Source organism: Oncorhynchus masou, chromosome 18 (genome assembly GCF_036934945.1).
Source record: "Oncorhynchus masou masou isolate Uvic2021 chromosome 18, UVic_Omas_1.1, whole genome shotgun sequence".
Taxonomy (NCBI): domain Eukaryota; kingdom Metazoa; phylum Chordata; class Actinopteri; order Salmoniformes; family Salmonidae; genus Oncorhynchus; species Oncorhynchus masou.
In genome coordinates, this window is record NC_088229.1 from 54,276,067 (window position 1) to 54,297,954 (window position 21,888).

Here is a 21,888-nt window from a genome sequence, read left to right on the forward strand (position 1 = left end):
GACGTGAGACGGTGTGTGGAGAGATACTGTACATAGATCATCAGTTTTATTTGTTTTTAAGGATATATAGAGATGGTTCAAAGGATCCAGCCTGGGGTGGGGGCAGGGGTGTATATCAAAGATTTTAATGTCAGAGTTTGTAAGCTGTTAAGTTATTATGTGTCAGTGTATGCCGGCCGAGTTGTTGGCCATGATTATAGGTTTGAGATGAGGTTTGAGGTGAATCCACTCAGTGGTGATCTACTCTGATTCAGCTGCAGTGTTGAGCAGTGTGAAGACGAGCAGGTCGGAGAGGGGATACTTGTTTGTGGAGATGATGGTGCTGTTAATGGGATTGGAGAGGATGGGAGTGGTGGTAGTCTTTGGCTGGTTTCCCGCCCATGGAGGGTAATGTGAAAGCTGATGTGGTGGCTAAGAGTACGGTGAGGAGAGAGGTGGTAGATATTCAGGTACCGCAGGGAAGTCCTTGATCTGGGTAAAAGGGCTCGACCTTTGGCAAAGGTTGTGCGATGCCAGTAGTAAGGGGAGGCAATTGTACTGCGTACACCAGTCAATTAAGGAAGAGGTGGGGAGTATGGGATGTAGGAGAGAGGAAGTTGTGTGGAGTAAACTACGAATGCCACGTTATGGATGATAGGGAGACATGAAACAGGTCTGTGTGATGAGTGTTTAGTGGCGGAAACAGTGGTGCATGTGTTGAAATTTTGTGAACTGTATAACATAGTTAGGGAGAGATTGTGTGAAAGGGTTAGAAGGCTGGACAGGGTTGGGGTGGTAGGGTGGGGAGAGGGAAGTAGGTGTCTAGGGCTCTATTTCACTTTCTTAGAAGAACAGGACTAATGAAGATAATTTTATGTAGTTAGGTAGGCAGGGAATAGCCTCACACTCCAGTACAGTAGGTGGCGGTGTATGCACTTAACATTTAGATGCGACCCGCCAACCAAATCTCAAAGAAGAAGTAACGTTGTTTCTTCCTGGTTTTATTGGTAAACTCTGGAGTGGCGTTAGCACATTTTGTTTCCAAAAAAAGCCAGTTAAGTAATACCGTCCAGTTAACACTGGAAGCTCAACATGCAAGAACATCTTAAGGAAGAAGGTAAATAAAACAATAGAGCAGAATTGCAGATGCAAATAGCTAGCGCTTTATTTCCATGAATGATCTGTAGTACAATATTATTAAAACCTCTTGAATGTAATCATAAAATGTAATTTACGTAATCGCCGAAAGTCATGATTTATCATGATTACTGGTAATGCTGCGTACTCCAAGAAAGGTAAAAATCTCACCTTTCTGGTCAATTTAAAAAACAAAATTGCTGAGGTGTAGTCACTTGTGAAGACACACGCTCAAGTACACAGTACAAATATATTTTATATTTCTGTATGAATATGGCTTGAAATGTGCCAATTTTTGAAAGGTCTCTTGATTACATTTGCCCCAACTGCTGTGAACTTCTCACAGAGCCCTAGCTTGGCTTCCTGAACTAGTTAGGAACTCGCCTTTCATCTCATATTAATATTGTCTGTCAATGACAAAGTGTTTTTTGTTTCAAGTCTATTAATTATTTTAGATTACTGTCTATAAATCGTAGGGCTGACCCCAATTAGTTGACTGGGCGATTGTTTGGTCGTTAGGCTGTTGGTCGCCCAAGATTGTTAATTCTCGACTAAAACAAATGCATATAGTTGCGCCCATCTCAGTGAACTAATCCATTGCGGAGGCCTAGACTAAAAGCCAATGTATGCTTGATTCGAAAATGTGGTCGGAGGCTCCATAATTGTGGAGGCATGCAGAGGCCAAATCAAGCTCTGTACTGCATCGCCAAGCACTTCCCAAATTTTGTAACAATACGGAGGGCTCTGTATAGCTCCGCATTGACCTGATTGGTTGACAGTTGGTGGGAGTGGTACATCCTGTATAATACACAGACTCACTTCCTTGACAACAGCTCTCCACTGCTCCGCGAAGCGCAAGAAGTATGAATGCCCTGACTTCTGCATGGCCAATGTAGACGTAGTATTGACTATTCGCCCAGATGCACAATGCACTTCTCTCTCCAGAATGAGCTCTCTCTCGCCAATTTGTGCACATTTATTGTTTCATAACTTTATTGTGTTTATTGTTTGCATTTGATTGTTAGTGTATATCAATTCCCCATTCCATATATCACCAGTAGTACATTTACCGTTAATTCCTATCATGCATATCAATGCATTCAATATTATTATTTCAGCCTTCCCATTCTCACTGTCAGAGTGAACACATTGTTTGCAGAGTGCACAGCCTATGGTACACTTGTGAGAAACAGGTTTTGGTTTATTTCATTCCATTTATGAGTAATGTAAATGTATACATACATTGTCTTTTGTTTTGGAGTGCTCCTGCCAGTGTTGAGTAAGTACATGCATGCATAAATGTAGGTCTATAGGCTACCTGGCCTGCGTGCAAATGTAGGCATATAAATGTAACCATTTGGGGATCTGATAGTATTTCTGATTGGCTTAACACACCACCACTAATGACCTGTCATGCTCTGATCCAGTGGAATCAATGCTTGACTTGGAATGAATTAGGTTCTGGTACTCATTTTGGGTGCTGGTACTGTTTATATTTAGGTGCATGAGCTCCACAATACTTTAGAGATAATATTCTTAAAGAGGAACAGGAGCTCAAGCAGTAGAACATTTGAAATGCCGGTACTCAGCTCCAGTGAGCTCCTGCCCAAGTCAAGCACGGCTTCTTATCCCTCGCGCAAATAGCCTACAGCTGTGTCTGTCCAGAGCTCACTGGCATGGGAAACTCTGAGAGCACATAATATTTTATACTATGTTGCAAGTTTGCTAGCACAAGCTTCGGGCCTGACCCAAGTTAATAGTTGATACAATGTTTCAAGTTTGTTACAGACAGGCCATGTGTAGCCAATGTGATTTATAGGACATTTATTTTAATCAGGATATTTTCTACCTGCAGGCTGCAATGTTTTTATTTGTTGGTTTTATGTGGGATATTTTTACATAGTTGTCAATGGCATTAGAAGTAATGTTTTAGGTTTGTATCTTTTTCATTTAGATTTGGATAGAATTTTGATTAACCACATGACAATGTTTTTATGGTATGAAGACATCATTATAAATTAAATGCAACTGTGTCACAAAAATGTGCATATCAAAACCATAACTGGCACACAGATCGGTAGAAACGGTAAGATAAATTGGCATTCCACATGAGAAAGGTTGCCGACTCCTCGTGTAGCCTATTACGGTCAAGAATAGTTGAGTCAGGTATTTTTTCTTCTTCTGGTTATCTGGATCTCTGGTGCCCTCTTGAGGCATCAAACCGTAAGCTTAAAGCATCATACAAACTCAATGCATATTGCTGATTTGATTAAAACACATAGGGTGTGTCTACATATGGAAAAATACATGTATAAACATTTAGAGCAATCAATTGGTCGAAAGAACAGACGACTTTCGGTTGACACAACATTTTTTTTAGTTGGGGACAGCCTTAGTAAATCGACCTCTGAATATGCTACAGTGACGAAACCACTCTCCTGCTGCGTTATGGTGTAAGGATTCCAGGCATATGCGTTGTTAGTAGCTGTGACGTAGGGTTCAGCCAGGAGTTGGATAGTTGAAAGAGCAAATTAAATGGTGCGAGGGACATCCCAGCTTCAAGTGGTGTCAGATTTCACATCCTGCTTCATACAGGCAGAAGAGACAAACTCCTGTGTCCATGAGACGCAGGGCTGCCGCTCAATGTGAGACATTTTGATCTACGGTGTCCACAGATAGATTTATAAGCGAAAATGTAGGTCGGAAACGGTTCCAGAACCACTCAGGTTCCCTAAACAGGGGACTTTACATCAGAGTATTTAAGGGGCAATCTGTGATTTCAATATCATTTTTTACTTTAAATTTAATAGTGCTGATTGATTAGTACGGTTCGATTAATTTTTTTAAAGAAATCATGGTTTTTGATTTGGGTTGAATGCTGTAACAACACCGAATAAACAATTAATACAAGTCTCATGATGGTAGTGACTGCCCATTACTGCTTATCACTTATTAACCATCATTTATTCACATTACTTTACTCAAGTATTTCAGTTGTGCATGTTATTTATGAGTTTTGAATACCAACTGTCAATCACTTTGATCATGTATTTTCAGGTAGAGATACCTCGCGAAACAACAGCTGCTCTCGATATCCCCTCACGATCGCGCATTCTGGTCTTTTCCGTAGAAGGCGTAAAAGAAACACAGACAGGACAAGTAGATGCACAATGGGTAATGGTCATTGTAGTTAATTTAGAAGAAAAAGAAACGCACACCTATTTAGAGGTGCTGGCTAGCGGAGTAGAAAACTTGAAAATAAAAGAGAGCCGCACACTAGGAGCTCAGATGCAAAAATTTAATTACCAACGTTGTCAGGGTATATATCACAGTTCGGGCTGTATCTGATTTATCTGTAGAGAAACTGAAGTGCGCACCAAAAAAACGAACGAAATGGAATTAAAATAATTGAACCGACTTCTTGAAGAATATAATGTATGCCTCATGAGCTTAGTTCAACTGTCGTACTCCATCAGAACCCAGAATAAAAGCTTGTTTTACTAGTTTGTTTGTAAACAATGTAATTGTAAACAAATACTGTAACACATGGTTAAAGCGTATTTTGTCATGGGTGGTCAGGCCTTGTATCCATAGCTCTGTTCATGAATTTGAGAGTGGTTACATTTCTCCAGCAGTGGGGTGACTGCAGATTGCCTCTGGAAAAATACAATAAATATTATTTTACATTTTTTTTCAAAGCCTTGTTTGACAACAAGAAAATCGATCAAAGATGGCTCATTATTATGAAATGATCTTCATATAAGTATTTTCTATCTGAATTTGTGTTTCTGTAGATGGACCTCTTCCACCGTCGTCTTTGCGTCTTTTTGTTCCTCCACTGCGTCTGGCGTCTGCAGCTCTGTGGCAAGTTGTTCAGCGGAGAGACATAATGGACTATGGCTTGGTGGAGGAGTTTGTCACCACTGTGTTGGAGGTAGTTCCTGATCTGATGAGTTACAGGGAGCGAGTCCAACTCATCATGGGGCTGCGGGCACAGGTGAGAGATGGCATGGATGGAAAAGGAGAGGAGGGATGGGACACTTGTTCAAGTACAGGGGGGACACTTGTTCAAGTACAGGGGGTGAGGTCACAAACTACATACAGGGCCTTCAGAAAGTATTCATTCCTCTTAACTTACTCCACATTTTGTTGTTACAGCCTGAATTCAAAGTGAATGAAATAGATTTTTTTCTCACCCATCTACACATTAGGGTTGGGAGGTATTCAGTTGCTCATATTGGCACCAGGTAGCCTAGTGGTTAGAGCGTTGGACTAGTAACCGAAAGGTTGAAAGATCGAATCCCCAAGCTGACAAGGTATAAATCTCTCTAACTGCCCCTGAACAAGGCCGTTAACCCACTGTTCCTAGGCCGTCATTGAAAATAAGAATTTGTTCTTAACTGACTTGCCTAGTTAAATAAAGGTAAAATACATTTTTAAAATAAATAAATCTCACCCTGGGATTTACAGTATTACTGGCTTAGTACACAAGGGGGCGCCAAAAATGCAAAAACGACATTGGGGGTCTATTACCAGAATGCTAACAGAATGAGCACTAGTAATAGCGAATTTCCTGGGAGGCTGCTAGCTAAATATGCTAACAAGCTCAAAAGAAAATAAACAAATTGAAATGACAGGCAATCCAGCTCTTAAAGTTATACATATATACAGTACCAGTCAAATGTTTGGACACACTTACTCATTCCAGGGTGTTTCTTTATTTGTACTATTATCTACATTGTAGAATAATAGTGAAGACGGGGTGAAATAACATATGGAATATTGTAGTAACAAATAAAGTGTTAAACAGTATTTATTTTATATTTGAGATTCAGCTTTGCACACTCTTGGCATTCTCTCAACCAGCTTCATGAGGCAGTCATCTGGAATGCATTTAAATTAACAGGTGTGCCTTGTTAAAAGTTAATTTGTGGAATTTCTTTTCTCCTTAATGCGTTTGAGACAATTATTTGTGTTGTGACAAGGTAAGGATGGTATACAGAAGATAGCCCTATTTGGTAAAAGACCAAGTCCATATTATGGCAAGAACAGCTCAAATAAGCAAAAATAAATTACAGTCCCTCATTACTTTTAGACATGTCAGTCAATCCGGAAAATGTCAAGAACTTTGAATGGTTCTTCAAGTGCAGTTGCAAAAACCATCAAGCGCTATTATGAAACTGGCTCTCATGAGAACCGCCACAGGAAAGGAAGACCCAGAGTTACCTCTGCTGCAGAGGAAAATTCATTAGTTGCCTGCACATCAGATTGGTGCAGGCAACTTTGGTCTGATGAGTTCAGATTTTTGATTCCAACCTCCTTGTCAATGTGAGACGCAGAGTAGGTGAACAGATGATCTCCGCATGTGTGGTTCCCACCGTGAAGCATGGAGGAGGTGTGATGGTGTGGGGGAGCTTTACTGGTGACACTGTCTGTGATTTATTTAGAATTCAAGGCACACTTATTTTGAATTCAGGACACATTCTGCAGTGATACGTCATCCCATCTGGTTTTGGGCTTAGTGGGACTCTAATTTGTTTTTCAACACGACAATGACCCAAAACACACCTCTAGGCTGTGTAAGGCCTATTTGACAAAGAAGGAGAGTGATGGAGAGCTGCATCAGATGACCTGGCTTCCACAATCACCTGACCTCAACCCAATTGAGATGGTTTGGGATGAGTTGGACCGCAGAGTGAAGGAAAAGCAGCCAGCAAGTGCTCAGCATATGTGGGATCTCCTTCAAGACTGTTGGAAAAGTATTCCAGGTGAAAATGGTTGAGAGAAAGCCTTGCACACTTTTGGCAGTCTTCAAGGCAAAGGGTGGCTACTTTGAAGAATCTAAGATGATATAAAATATATTTTGATTTGTTTAAGAAATTAACACATCCCATAGTCTCTTGCAGGTTGGTGTAAATAATAATTCATTGTATTTTTTTACTCCATCAGCTGGTTCTGGAGTTGTGTCGCACAGATCACCTAGCTGACCCCGACACCATCCAGCCACACCTGAACAGGCTTAGATCCTGTGTCATCACTCATAGGGAAAAGGAGGCGAGTGCTGCTACTCAGTGAAATATCAAGACTGATAACTTTGCTGTTGTTTAACGTTGGCTAGTTAAATTGACTGACTGTTCAATGCTTTCTGTAGATTCCTGATCCAGAGGTGGAGGCATCAGAATCCAACTTCCTGAAGCTGATTCAAAGCCTGCTAGAAGACCCAATTGGGAGAGAACACTTCTTCCAGGTTAGTGTTGTCACTGACTGTGTAGCTGATCAATTATTCATGACATTTTTCTTTAGAAGGTTACCAAAATGTGAAAGGTATGAATACTTTCACATGCATTGTAGATCATTGTTTTAATTCAAAAGCATGGGCATAATGTTCTTGTTTGTTTTCTAGAATGTTTATTCAGAGGAATTCGGCCTCAAGTATGACTCCGCACTGCAGAGTCTGGTGTGGGAGTTCCTGTCTAGGCTGGAGAAGTTACTTCCAACACCAACCCTTCAACAGGTACCATGCTAAGATGTTATTGCCATCATCAGTCTACTTTCATACAACAATCACTGTACAAAGGGATCCTATACAAATCGGTTGGTAGTGGTTGGACCAAAGGTGACAGTGTTCCACTTTGGGTAAGTAGGCTTTATACCTATTCAGAAAACATACTTTCAGTTTGTTTTACAGACTGTCAATACACTAATAGAAGTATAAGAAGAAATTGGCTACTTTAAAATGGAGATAGCCCTCAATGCCGCCACTGCAAAGATGTGCCCTCTATCCAACTCTATGGGTTAAACCAAATGTTGAAATTATATAAATGCCAGATGTCTATTCATTTGGATCCAATTATGGTAGAATGCAACATCCGTAGAGAGACGTTTCTATTAACTGGTTTCATATAAAATATTAATTCAGATGATATTATAGAAATGGGGACCATTGCCATTCCTCTTTCCATTAGACTGCATCTTGGTTTCTACCAGACCCTTCTATCCTGGAGGACTGTGTGCAGTTTGTGTGTCATCCCGAGCCTTTGAAGACCCTACTCCAGTACCAAAACAACACATATGAATATGTGGACACCAACGGTAAGAGCTACGTTACTCTGAGCTTTAATGTATGACGTAAAAATAAGCAAACTTGAACTCACTGTTCTATATCGTGGAGCTCCGCCCCATAGGGGAGTTCTGCTCCTAGTGGTTTACCCCGCTGCCTAGGCAGCGAATGAGAGAAGATTATCGATTGTCGATTTCGAAGTCTCAACGTTGTCCATCTAAATGAGCACGCCGGTATTTACACCCAACCCAAAAGCTCTTTTAAGAGCTCAGTGTCACCGCTCCTCTGTGGACTCACACGACCTGTGTTTCGTGTGCTTAGGGTCACAGCACGCTAGGAGCAGCCTCACAAATCTCCCACAATGCCCAAGCTGCGCCCTCCTTTCTTTAAAGGAGAGGAAGAAGCAGTGCGCATTTTTTAGGGAGGATTTTCCTCTAGAGGACGCAATGTCAGCCTCAGCTTCTGAGGCATCATATGATGGCACCGCCTCTGGAGATGACGAGGATGTTGGTAGGTGCATTGATGTTTCTCCGGAACACTCAATTCCATTCCACTGACTGAATTTGGGGGAAAAACTCCTTCAGGAGTGTGCAAGATTTTTCTCATCCTTGTGCGAGGACAAGGTGGCCTCTGAATACTCAGCAGCCCCCTCACGCCATGGCCTCTCTGCGCTCTTAGTTTCCAGGGCTCATTGAGAGGGCTGCGAGCCGGCTAGAGCTCCAGCTGCCCCCCAACCCGGAGGTGGATATGATGGAGGGCGGCCCCTATTCTCGGCCAAGAAGGGTGGCGGAGCCATTGGCTCCTGCCATGCCCTCGCTCAGAAAGGACGTGGAGGGCTCATGAGTCACCTTTGACGGCACTCGCGCCGGCCAAAGCTTATATCCCATTCACCAGAGTGGACAGCAGACGAGTGGGAATTTCCCAGGGGATCCCCAGGCTCGAGAGCGCCATGGCTGTGTATCTCGTCCCGGGTTCGAGCTCCTGACCCTCGTCCAAGAAGGCTTCTCTACCCACATCAAAGGACCGACTCACAACGCAGCTGGTTGAGAAGTCCTTTGTACTCGGGGCCCAGGCTGTGGCAGCAACATATAATATTGCCCTCCTGGCAGCCTCTCTGTCCCGTCTCACTACGGTTAAGACTGGGCTGTCAGAGGAAGAGACAGAAGAAGCGTCACCCAAGTGTCAGCTGTGTGTGCGGGGAGGTCCATGGCCACTATGGTGGTCGCGGAATGACACCGCTGGCTGTCTCTGACAGCCATGAAGAAGACCGACAAAGCCATGCTGTTGAACTCCCCCATCTTTGACGACAGCCTCTTCGGAGTCACTGCCAAAGAAGCGAAGGAGCTGGATTAGGAGAGGAAGAAATTATCTAGACACCTGCCGCTGGCAGGACGAGCTAGATTGCTACCCAGAGACCCACCCAGGTAGACCTGGGTCTAATGCCAGACAGCGAGCCCGGCGACAGACAACAACAGCGCTACGAGAGTGGGCCCCACCCCTCCTGCAGCGCCGGAGAGAGCAGCCGGCCCCGCCAGCAAGGGAGGTGGTCGTGACATCACCCTGGCTGCACCCTAAGGGTGGCCAGAAGAGACGTCGGCCATGACAAGACGAGGGGGAGAGGATAGAGGAGAGCACATAGCCCTGTTCGATTGTGCCCACTATCCCCCCCCTCCTCACCACTGTATAGGGATGGATTAGCCGACATGTTGTTTGTATAATAAAGACTGTTCCAAATTGACTTATGTCACAAGAGAACCTATTTTCCATGACAACCAAATAGTAATGTGGCTGAGGTTTTAAAGAGCAGTCTGGGACGTTGGTGAAGTGTTATGCCATCCAATTCCATTGGACTCCTCCCCCGTTTTGGGGCGTGGTGGAAACAGTGAGTAAATCGCCAGAGAAAGTTGCCGCTCTCACTGCAGAGATTATGGAACTTTTGGCAAAGGAGGCGCAGTCACAGTAGATCCCCCGCGAGCAAAGGAACAACGGGCTATATTCGCCCTACTTCCTAGTGCCAAAATAGACGGGGGGGGGAATGAGGCCAATACTGGATCTATACATCCTCAACGAGAGTGTAGCCACAAAGGGCCCTTTCGAATGCTTACGACAAAGCATCTGCTGGAATGTGTCCACAACAGACTTTTGTATAAACATAGACCTAAAGGACGTGTACTTCCTTGTGCCGGTACATCCGCGTCACAGGACGTTTCTGTGTTTCGCCTCCCAAGGGGTACGAGTATGTGAGAATGCCATTCGGGTTCACCCTGGCACCTCGCACCTTTTCCAAATGCGTGGAGGCGGCAATCGAACCGTTGCGTCGTCAGGGGATAAGGGACGTGGCCTACCTAGATGACCTACTGGTCTCGCCTCATCAGCAGAGCTGGCGATCGCACACACGACACAGATGGTGATTCATCGCACGCGTTTGGGAGTTTGCTGTGAATTGGGGAAAGAGTGCACCTTGGCCCAGTCATTGGATTGTCTACCTGGGACTGCAGCTAGACTGACTATGAAGGCTCGAACTTCAGATCCTTGTCGGGCTGCCCTGTTGCTAGCCCTACGAAGGTTTCATCCGAATCACACAGTGATGGCGCATTCGGTCATGACACTCTTGGGTCTCATGTCGTCTGAGGAATCAGTATGATATGTCTTCTAACCATGGTTCAGTCTGTACTCAGCAAAGCGGATTGGAGGACTTGAACTAAGTGGAAAAACTGCAGGACCGATGGACTGGTTTCCTTCAGGTCCGCTTTTACCTGTTAGGGTGACTATGTGACATGACTCCTGACTGAGAGATCAATACAGTAGAGGTCATGTATTCTAACCTGCCCACAGGTCTATGACTATGTTTAACTAGTATTGCAGTGCTATTAGACCAATCATTGAATATTGACAGGATATTGAAGTATCATCTATCTGCTGGTTCAAATTAGTAAGGCTCATATTCTGTTTCTGCCCACTAGCCATTGACTATGTCTCTGGACTGAGTGGGGCGGATTGTACTGAGGACACAGTATATTGTGACACAGTGTGGTCGCAGCCATTGCTGGGCCCGACCTTTTCATTAAGTTGGAAGTGTTAGGCTCGGCGGAAAGTACATTTCGGAGCGTTGCGCTCCACCTTAAACCACTAGGAGCAGAGCTCCCCTATGGGGCTCCGCTCTACGATATAGAACGATAGTTACCGGAGTAGTATCTCCAGTTCTATGAGTGGAGCAGAGCCCCATAGGACTTAAGGCCCTGCCGACCCCCAGTCTTGCGGAAGATAATTTTTTGGGAGGCTGGTTGAGCGGAAGGGTCCCCTTATATAGGGACACCTGTGCTCCCATTGGCTGCAGGTGTGTGCATAATTTTCTCTCAGGCTCCGCCCCAATCATAGAATTGGAGTTACAACTCCGGTAACTATCGTTCACTACTATATCATATAGAGGTCAACCGATTATGATTTTTCAACGCTGATACCGATACCGATTATTGGAGGACGAAAAAAAGCCGATAGCGATTAATCGGCCAATTTTTATATATATATATATATGTAATAATGACAATTACAACAATACTGAATGAACACTTATTTTAACTTAATATGATACATAAATAATGAAACATGTTCAATTTGGTTTAAATAATTCAAAAACAAAGTGTTGGAGATGAAAGTAAAAGTGCAATATGTGCCATGTAAGAAAGCTAACGTTTAAGTTCCTTGCGCAGAACATATGAAAGCTGGTGGTTCCTTTTAACATGAGTCTTCAATATTCCCAGGTAAGAAGTTTTAGGTTGTAGTTATTATAGGAATTATAGGACTATTGCTCTCTATACCATTTGTATTTCATTAACCTTTGACTATTGGATGTTCTTATAGGCACTTTAGTATTGCCAGTGTAACAGTATAGCTTCCGTCCCTCTCCTCGCTCCTCCCTGGGCTCGAACCAGGAACACAACGACAACAGCCACCCTCGAAGCAGCGTTACTCATGCAGAGCAAGGGGAACAACCACTCCAAGTCTCAGAGCGAGTGACGTTTGAAACACTATTAGCGTGCACCCCGCTAACTAGATAACCAATGTGAAATGGCTACACCAGCCTCATCTCGGGACTTGATAGGCTTGAAGTCATAAACCGCGCAAATGCTTGACACACAACGAAGAGCTGCTGGCAAAACGCACTAAAGTGCTGTTTGAATGAATGCTTACGAGCCTGCTGCTGCCTTCCATCGCTCAGTCAGACTGCTCTATCAAATCACAGACTTGGTTATAACATAATAACACACAGAAGTACGAGCCTTAGGTCATTAATATGGTCGAATCCGGAAACTATCATCTTGAAAACAAGACGTTTATTCTTTCAGTGAAATACGGAACTGTTCCATATTTTATCTAATGGGTGGCATCCATTATTCTAAATATTCCTGTTACATTGCACAACCTTCAATGTTATGTCATAATTATGTAAAATTCTGGCAAATTAGGCGGGCCAAACTGTTGCATATACACTGACTGCGTGCAATGAACGCAAGAGAAGTGACACAATTTCACCTGTTTAATATTGCCTGCTAACCTGGATTTATTTCAGCTAAATATGCAGGTTTAAAAATATATACTTCTGTGTATTGATTTTAAGAAAGGCATTGATGTTCATGGTTAGGTACACCTTGGAGCAAGGATGCGCACTGCATCGATTATATGCAACGCAGGACACGCTAGATAAACTAGTAATATCATCAACCATGTATAGTTAACTCGTGATTATGATTGTTTTTTATAAGATAAGTTTAATGCTAGCTAGCGACTTACCTTGGCTTACTGCATTCGCGTAACAGGCGGTGTCCTCGTGGAGTGCAGTGAGAGGCAGGTGGTTAGTGTTGGACTAGTTAACTGTAAGGTTGCAAGATTGAATCCCCCGAGCTGACAAGGTGAAATTCTGTCGTTCTGCCCCTGAACGAGGCAGTTAACCCACCATTCCTAGTCCGTCATTGAAAATAAGAATGTTTTCTTAGCTGACTTTCCTAGTTCAATAAAGATTAAATAAAGGTGTAAAAAAAAAAAAAATAAATTCAACGGCCAAATCGGTGTCCAAAAATACCGATTTCCGATTGTCATGAAAATTTGAAATCGTCCCTAATTAAATCGGCCATTCCGATTAATCGGTCATCCTCTAGTATCATATAACTGCTGGTTGTTGATTATCAATGCCATAAAAAGACATTGGTTTGTGTCCCTAAAACTAAAAAAAGATGAACCAGGGTTTCTTTGACATGGACTTTCCTTGTCTTCCTGTCTCAGCTCTATCTTCGGTCGACTACATCCTCTCATCGCTGTCGCTCTCACCACTAAAGACAGTTGTGATCTTTCCAGATCAAACTGACCCAGAGATCAAACCAGAACCCATGGAGGAACCTTTGCCATATGAACATATGAACATTCAAAGCCCAGCCTCATCTGACAACGATTCAGAAATGCTTCCTTTGTTGGAGTCAGATTACGTGAAGAGCGTAGAAGGGGTGCATTCAGACGGACATTTGAATGTTGAGATTTTGTCTTTACAAATTCAAGGTTCAGAAGAGGTGTGTATACACAAGGAAACTACTGAGGGAGACCTTAAACACGCGACAGTTGACAAAGAGTCAGCAAGAGAGAGAGAACTAGATGGATCTTTTCACCAACCTCAGACTGACAGTGGGCTAACAATACAAAAACCTCACAGCATCCAACAGAAAGTGCAGGACAGTTCCAGTTTGTCAACTTCCTGTCTGCTCCGTCAGCCCACGGTGCTGCTGCACCGACTTGACATGACTGATGTGCCGTTACCTGTGTCATCTCCAACATTGAGTCCAACATTGAGGAGAAAGAGGCTACAAATGAAAAAAGGGCGATACCAAGGACAGAGAGCGGGATGGGTCATATCACCAGAAAGTAAGAGGAATGCTAATGGAAAGCCACCACCAGAGACTGAGTAAGAATTAGTGAATTTATTATACTGGAAACAATTCTTGCTACTGGTAATCTTCCATTACAATCCTAACGCTCCTTCAATTTGGTATTTTTCAGACAAGACAGTGTAACCTCAGACAATGATGCTCCCAAGAAAAGGAAAGCTGGTAGGAAAATCATCATCCTAGCTATGATTCAGGCTCTCAATTTTATACAGAATCTGCTTCTTAAAGTGATATTTGGCTCAACGTTTATAATATGTTAATGTTAAGCTCAGTATTTTACAATGTGATGTCGGATGGTTTCTCACCCTGAAAGTATACTATAGGCCAGGAGAAACTGTAATCCATGGTTCAGTTTTCTACAAAATTCAGCTAATTTCAGTCACTGCTTGCTAACAATGAATGGGAGTGGTAGGGGTATGTGGTGCCTGTTGACAAGAATGGCCAACTCATGTATATCAGGCACCAGATACCCCTCCCATTGATTTTTAGCTAGGGTGGCTAAAGTTAGCTGGAGATTGTAGTGGCTGTTTAAAGAAAACTGTAATCCGTGGTTACAGTTTATCCCGGCCTATAGACGACTATCAGGGGGAGAAACCATCTGACATTAAGTTTTAAAGTACTTGCCTTGGAATGCACGTTCAAAAAGTCACACATTTGGCAATTTTGTTAATAGCATAAAACCTATGGCTGCTAAATTTAAAGCAATTTACATATCTTAGCCAGACAGTGTATCTATAACCGTTTGACCCTTACTTGTTCTCGCAGATTTTGCCATGTTTTGAGATCACTATTTTTTATTTTCAACTCTAGGTAGAGGCCTAGAGGAAGTGACACTGCACCACCACATCAAGGACTTTCACTCAGAGGAGTGCAGTGGACAGAACAGAGAACCTTTTGACAGTATGCCTCAGTATTCTTTGGCCCCTGACCTATCCCATGTAATTGGGCAGTCTACTAGAAGCAAGCGGGTCAAAATGTGCTCCTTATGTAGAATGACCTTCTTTGGAGCAAAGGATTTGACGGCACACATGAGATCTCATACTGAGCAGAGTCCTTACCAGTGTACCCAGTGTTTGCAAAGCTTTGAACATGAGGAGGACTTACACAAACATCAACAGATTGGGTGTGAGGTGGCAACTCAACCAGAAGAGGACAACATGTCTACGGCATCTTTTGAAGAGGATAACATGTCTGCAACATCTTTTGAGGATGGGATCGAGGCATCCCAGCCCAATGGCACTTCGCCCCTGAGCCCAACAACTTCTAACGTTCGTCCCAATCCTAAAGAGTTTTCCAAAGCCAGAACTTGCCATGTGTGTCAGGAAACTTTCCAAAGTGCATATTTAATGAGAAAGCACCTGAATTCCAAACACGATCAGCTCCCTTACCAGTGCTGCGACTGTGGAGAACATTTCAAGAGGAAGTTTCATTTAAAGGAACATAAGAAATTGTGCTTGGCGGCGAGCTCAACAACTTCCAACATTTGTCCCACTCCAGATCCGTCTTCCAAAGCCAGAAATTGCAGTTTGTGTAACAAGACTTTTGACAGTCCATATTTTATGAGAAAGCACCTCAAATCCAAACATGATCAACTCCCTTACCAGTGCCCGGGCTGTGGAGGAAATTTCCAAAGAAACTTCCATTTGAAGGAGCATAAAAAAGAGTGCTTGGTGGCGAAGAGTCTCCTCTCTTGCTCTCTGTGTGACAAAACTTTCATTGAAGCAAGCAATTTGACAAAACACATGAGATCTCACACTTACCAGTGCACCAAGTGTTTGCAAAGCTTTGAACGCCAGGAAGACTTACAGAAACATCTGCAGAATGTGTTTGAAGAGCCAGCTCAATTTGAAGAGGACAACACGTCGATGCCATCTTTTGAGGATGGGACAGAGACATCCCAGCCCGACGACACTTCCAATGTCCTTGCAACTCGAAAGGAGTCTTCCAGAGCCAGAACGTGCCGTTTGTGTCACAAAACTTTTGACACTATACATTTCATGAAAAAGCACCTGAATTCCAAACATGCTCAGCTCCCTTACCAATGCCTCCACTGTGGAGAAAACTTCAGGAAGAAGTTTAATTTGAAAGAACATCAGAAAGAGTGCCATAAACCCACTCCAACACAGTTGTCCAATGCCAGAACATGCCGTGTGTGTCACAAGACTTTTGTTAGTGTACATTTAATGAGAAAGCACCTCAAATCCAAACATGATCTGCTCCCTTACCAGTGTCTCGGCTGTGGAGACCATTTCTACAAAAATTCTCACTTGCTGAAACATGAGAAAGTTTGCTCAGCGGCAAAGAGGCTCCTCACTTGTTGTGAGTGTGGTAAGACTTTTAAGCTCTCTCAGCTTAAGAGGTGTAACCAGGTGAACCAACAGCAGGCTGCTAGGGGGGGTCACCAAGAGACCAACACGACTCTAATAGTGGAAAATGGGATGGAGATACCCCAGTCCTTCAGCACAACACCCCAGAACCCAACAACCTCCAATGCTCTCACAATTCAAGGGCAATCCTCCACAATAGCCAACCATTATGAAACATGTCTTTTGTGTAATGAAACGTTTGAAAATGGAGAGAATCTGAGAAAACATGTGAAATTCCAACATGATGAACGTACGTACGTGTGCCTTGTTTGCGGGGAGACATTCCAAATCAAATCTGAACTACAGAAACATTCTGACATTCATTTGGGCTCCAGAAAGTGTCCTTTGTGTGTTAAGAATACTTCTCAATCAACGCTGCAGCACGTTCAGAGACAACAGCAAGACTCGAGGGTGTCAAGTGAGGGAGTCAACCCAAACCAGCACCAAAGGGATGTTGATCCAGCAGGTGGCAGCAGCTCGCTGGCACCAAGGGAACATGAGACAAATACCCCCCAGCCTTCAACCTATCTATGTGATACATGTGGTAAAGACTTCCCATCTCTGTGCCGATTTAAAAGACATTTGCAAGTACATACAGGAGAGCAGCCTTTTCCTTGCACGGATTGTGGCAAATGTTTTACTTGCAAGGGTAGTCTGAAAATCCATCAACGCCTTCATACAGGAGAGCGGCCATTTGCGTGCACTTTGTGCCAACAATGCTTTATCACAAATAAACACCTAAAAAGACATATGTTTACTCACACAAAGGAAAAGCCTTTTCAGTGTTCAGCTTGTGGGAAAACCTTCAAAACGAAACAAGGTTGGAGCAGTCATCAACAATTTAGGCGTTGTTACCTGGAAAAACATACTAGAGCAAGTTTTCTAGGGAATCAGAAGGACTTACAAAAACATCAGCAGATTGGGAGCGAGGAGGCAGCTCAACCAGAAGAGGATAACATGTCTACAACGTCTTTTGAGTATAAGACATCCCAGGCCCATGGCACTTCAGCCCAGAGCCCAGACACTTCTAATGTTCGTCCTACCCCAAGACAGTCCTCCAAAGCCAGGACGTGCCACTTGTGTCATGAAATCTTCCATAGTGGATATTTAATGAGAAAGCACCTGAATTCCAAACATGACCAGCTCCCTTACCAGTGCTGCGACTGTGGAGAACATTTCAAGAGGAAGTTCAATTTGAGGGAACATAAGGCAGAGTGCCATTTTACGCCTTCCTCCAAAGCCAGAAAATGCTCTTTGTGTAACAAGACTTAACAGTCCATATTTAATGAGAAAGCGCCGCGACTGTGGAAATTTTTTAAGCTGAAGTTTAATTTGAAAAAGCATAAGAAAAAATGCCCCACTCTGAAAAGACATTAGCGAGTACACGCTGGAGAGCAGAATCCTTGCACAGATTGTAGCAAACACTTTACTTTGAAGGGTAGTTTGAAAACCCACCAACTCCTTCATACAGAAGAGCAGCCATTTGCCAGTTTGGCGTCGTAACCGAATTCAGTTGGGCAAATGCTCACCATTTATTCACTGCACGCTGTGCTCTTCACGGATGAATCCCTGTTTCAACCGTAATGATGGCAGATGGCAGACCCACGTGTATGACGTCATGTGGGCGAGCAGTTTGCTGATGTCATCAGTGTGCCCCATGTTGGTGGTGGGGGTTATGGTATGGGCAGGCATAAACTACAGACAACAAACACAACTGCATCTTATCGATGGCAATTTGAATGCACAGAGAGATACCATGACAAGATCCTGAGTCCAATTGTCGTGCCAGTCATCTGCCGCCACCACCTAATTTTTCAGCATGATAATGCACAGCCCCATGTTGCAAGGATCTGTACAAACTTCAGAGAGAGAGAGAGAGAGAGACACACACACACACACACAGAGAGACACACACACAGAGAGACACACACACACACACAGAGAGACACACACACACACAGAGAGAGACACACACACACACAGAGAGAGAGACACACACACACAGAGAGAGAGACACACACACACACACACAGAGAGAGACACACACACACACACAGAGAGAGAGAGACACACACACAGAGAGAGAGAGACACACACACAGAGAGAGAGAGACACACACACAGAGAGAGAGACACACACACAGAGAGAGAGACACACACACAGAGAGAGAGACACACACACAGAGAGAGAGAGACACACACACAGAGAGAGAGACACACACACAGAGAGAGAGAGACACACACACACAGAGAGAGAGAGACACACACACACAGAGAGAGAGACACACACACAGAGAGAGAGACACACACACAGAGAGAGAGACACAGAGAGAGAGAGAGATCCAGTGTCGGCCAATATCTAGCATACCCATTGAAGAGGAGTGGGACAACATTCCACAGGCCACAACAAACAGCCTGATCGACTCTATGCGAAGGAAATGTGTTGCGCTGCATGAGGCAAATAGTGGTCACACCAGGTACTGACACGTTTTCTGATCCACGCCCCTATCTTTTTTTTATTTTATTATTAAGGTATTTGTTATCATCAGATGCATATCGATATGCCCAGTTATGTGAAATCCATCATTAGGGCCTAATGAATTTATTTCAATCGACTGATTTCTTTACATGAACTGTAGTAAAATCTTTGAAATTGTTGCATGTTTGGTTTATATTTTTTTGCTCAGCGTAGATGGTGGGCGTTGGACGCAGTTTGTGACACACAAGGTTGTCATTTTGAATTCCAATGCTGCTTTTGTTTTTCAACAGTATTAACTAATCACAATTGTTTTCTCCGCTAAATCACTAACTCAACAGCTTCATATTAAAAACAAGAATGGTGCCCTGACCCCTGCTGGCGCAGTGGTCCAAGCACTGGTTTATGGACCAGAAGGACACAGGCTCTAATTTTGCCAAAGCCCTTTCTCTAAAAAAATTGCACAATGCCCCAATGTGTCGATATACTATCCAGTAATGAATGGTAACAGAAAGTATGGGTCGTGTTATTTAAACACCACACCCAAATAAAAAAACAAAATGATTGAAACGAGGAAGAACTTGTCACTCGTATAGTGAAACACTTTCGTTTTCCGTTACGTGCCTGACACTTACATGACCCCGCACATATTGATTGCACAGCTGCAGAATTCGGTTGTTTAAAGGAGAATTACCCCCATATTCAACTTCAATGTGCCATACACATTTGCACACGGCTCGGATCAATCATAATACTACAAAACATAACTGAGTTCAGAGGGAGAAGGTGAAACATTCAGTGAAATGGATAGGATGTGTGCTCTGCTGACCGCAAACACTACAGAGTCCGATGCGACGATTGCTGCCTTGGATGCACACTCAACGTCTACGTTTTCCCACTCCAGAGGGGGGAGCTCCATGATAACGAACAAGAAGGAACATCCAAAACTCACCTCTCACCAGGCTCAATAGACACACATCCCTTTGAGCCTCTGCATTTCTATCAGGTAAGGGAGTTTATCCCTTCACTTGACCTGACTTGAGGTTTTTCCTTGACTGTTGGTAAGGAAAGACTCCCTGGCTTTAATTGTTACGGTATCTTGATATTTCGAGGGCCTGACAAACTGAAATAGATACTCTCTTAGGGACTTCACCAATTTATTACATATGAACCAGTTGGGCTTATTCCGAATCACTCGTCCTTTTTCTCCCTCCCTCCACTGTTCACTTTTTAACTATCCCCCAGTTTTTTTTGCACCGAGGGTATTCTCCAGGACAATCTTGTCTTTTCCCACTGCCAGATACGTGTCTGTCTGTCTGCCACAGTTATTGGCCTATCAGTGACCATGTACTGCTTCTGACAACATGACACGGTATGGACGTTCCTAATGTTGCTACAATATTACAATCTCAAATACGTTACTTTTTAGTGTAGACTGAACAAAAATATAAATGCATCATGTAAAGTGTTGGTCCCATGTTTCATGACCTGGAAATAAAAGATCCCAGAAATGTTCCATATGCACAAAAAGCGTATTCCTCTCAAATGTTGTGCACAAATTTGTTTGCATCCCTGTTAGCAAGCAGTTCTCCTTTGCCAAGATAATTCATCCATCTGACAGGTGTGGCCTATCAAGAAGCTGATTAAACAGCATGATCATTACCCAGGTGCACCTTGTACCTGGGATGATAAAAGGCCACTCCAAAATGTGCAGTTAATGTCACACAACACAGTGCCACAGATGTCTCAAATTTTGAGGGAGCCTGCAATTGGCATTGCTGACTGCAGGTATGTCCACCAGAGCTATTGCCAGATCATTTAATGTTAATTTCTCTACCATAAACTGACTTCAACAGCCCCACCCACTTGGGAGCCAGGCCCACCCATTGCCCAATCATCTGAAATCTGTAAATTAGGGCCTAATGGATTTATTTATATTGACTGATTTCCATCTATGAACTATAACTCAGTAAAATCTTTGAAATTCTTGCGTGTTGCGTTTTATATTTTTGTTCAGTATAAGTAATATAAGATAACCTTATTCACTGGTTCGTGTGTGAACATAACCCTGGTTTTAGGTTGAGCCACCAGGCAGACATTTCAAGAGATGCTGTCCCTGACAGCTTCCTCTGCATGTCAAGGGACCCATAAAAAAAAGCACTTTCATTAACAAGCCATTAGTATTGATCGGGCAATTTAAAGGTAGTGGAAGTCGAGCAGGTACAGGTATCTAATAACAAGACGGCACCTTACAGCCAGACTATAAGCCATCCTTCAGCTGAACCTTTTCACCCTCCCAGGTGTTGAGAGTTATGGGCACACAACCCAGTACCACCTGCCACAGCCCTCACCATCACCACCTACCAAAACTAATAGGGGCAAAGTGGCAGATGCCAGGGGGGCAGTGCCCACCTGGGGGGGAACACGATCTGCGGTAAAGACATTAGATCTCCCAAAAGCAGGTCGGGGTGACAGCGACAAGCGTACAGTATGAGCGGATGGCAGCCAAGTGACTTGGCAGGTGAAAAAAGTGACGGGTCATTTAGGCGGCAGGTTCTCGTGCCGCACTGACACACAATGGCAGACGCTGCGCGGGGGAACGAAGGTACGTACGTAGGCAGGCAGGCAGCAGCCTCAAAGGATCAAGTTGTTTATAGAGTGCACCGAGAAAATTAAATCCATGTGAAGTCATTTCTGATTCAAAATACATACGAGAAACATGGATCCTGCTGATCTGTCCTTGATAATAAGTGACAAAGTTCAATCAGGGAGGTTAAATAAAGATGCACAAGGTTAAACAAAGTATTGTGCAAATGTTGCAGTTTCAAAGCTAATTTCCTGCAATTCTACAACTTTTGCCATGATTTATGCCATGTTCATATGATATCTGGGTGAATTACAAAATCAATGGGGGGCCCCCTGGTGGTCAGGACTGCTG

At 43.5% G+C, this 21,888-nt stretch overlaps 1 protein-coding gene across 5 annotated transcripts; it reads left to right on the forward strand.

The window, feature by feature from the left end:
- The first annotated feature begins 964 nt into the window (after positions 1–964).
- LOC135504828 (zinc finger protein 845-like) lies at positions 965–19,131 on the forward strand. Of its 5 annotated transcripts, none has more exons than XM_064923712.1 (9): positions 965–1,096; positions 4,911–5,113; positions 7,066–7,170; positions 7,268–7,363; positions 7,520–7,630; positions 8,082–8,208; positions 13,457–14,126; positions 14,222–14,271; positions 14,920–19,131. In XM_064923712.1, exons 1-9 carry the CDS (start codon positions 1,072–1,074, stop codon positions 17,745–17,747), a joined length of 4,215 nt encoding a protein of 1,404 aa, XP_064779784.1. In that variant the 5' UTR covers positions 965–1,071; the 3' UTR covers positions 17,748–19,131. The 5 variants fall into 5 exon arrangements, 4 of the variants coding, with proteins under 4 accessions (XP_064779784.1, XP_064779785.1, XP_064779787.1 ...); XM_064923713.1 differs by having other exon boundaries at positions 13,529–14,126; XM_064923715.1 differs by lacking the exon at positions 13,457–14,126 and having other exon boundaries at positions 14,920–15,009.
- Positions 19,132–21,888: the final 2,757 nt, after the last annotated feature.

Bases quoted from the DNA above. Each gene is read 5' to 3' on its own strand.
- LOC135504828 (XM_064923712.1), top strand. From the start codon at position 1,072: ATGCAAGAACATCTTAAGGAAGAAG. The intron at 7,364-7,519 runs GTTAGTGTTGTC...TTTGTTTTCTAG, and splicing joins GGAGAGAACACTTCTTCCAG to AATGTTTATTCAGAGGAATT. The intron at 7,631-8,081 runs GTACCATGCTAA...TCTTTCCATTAG, and splicing joins CAACACCAACCCTTCAACAG to ACTGCATCTTGGTTTCTACC.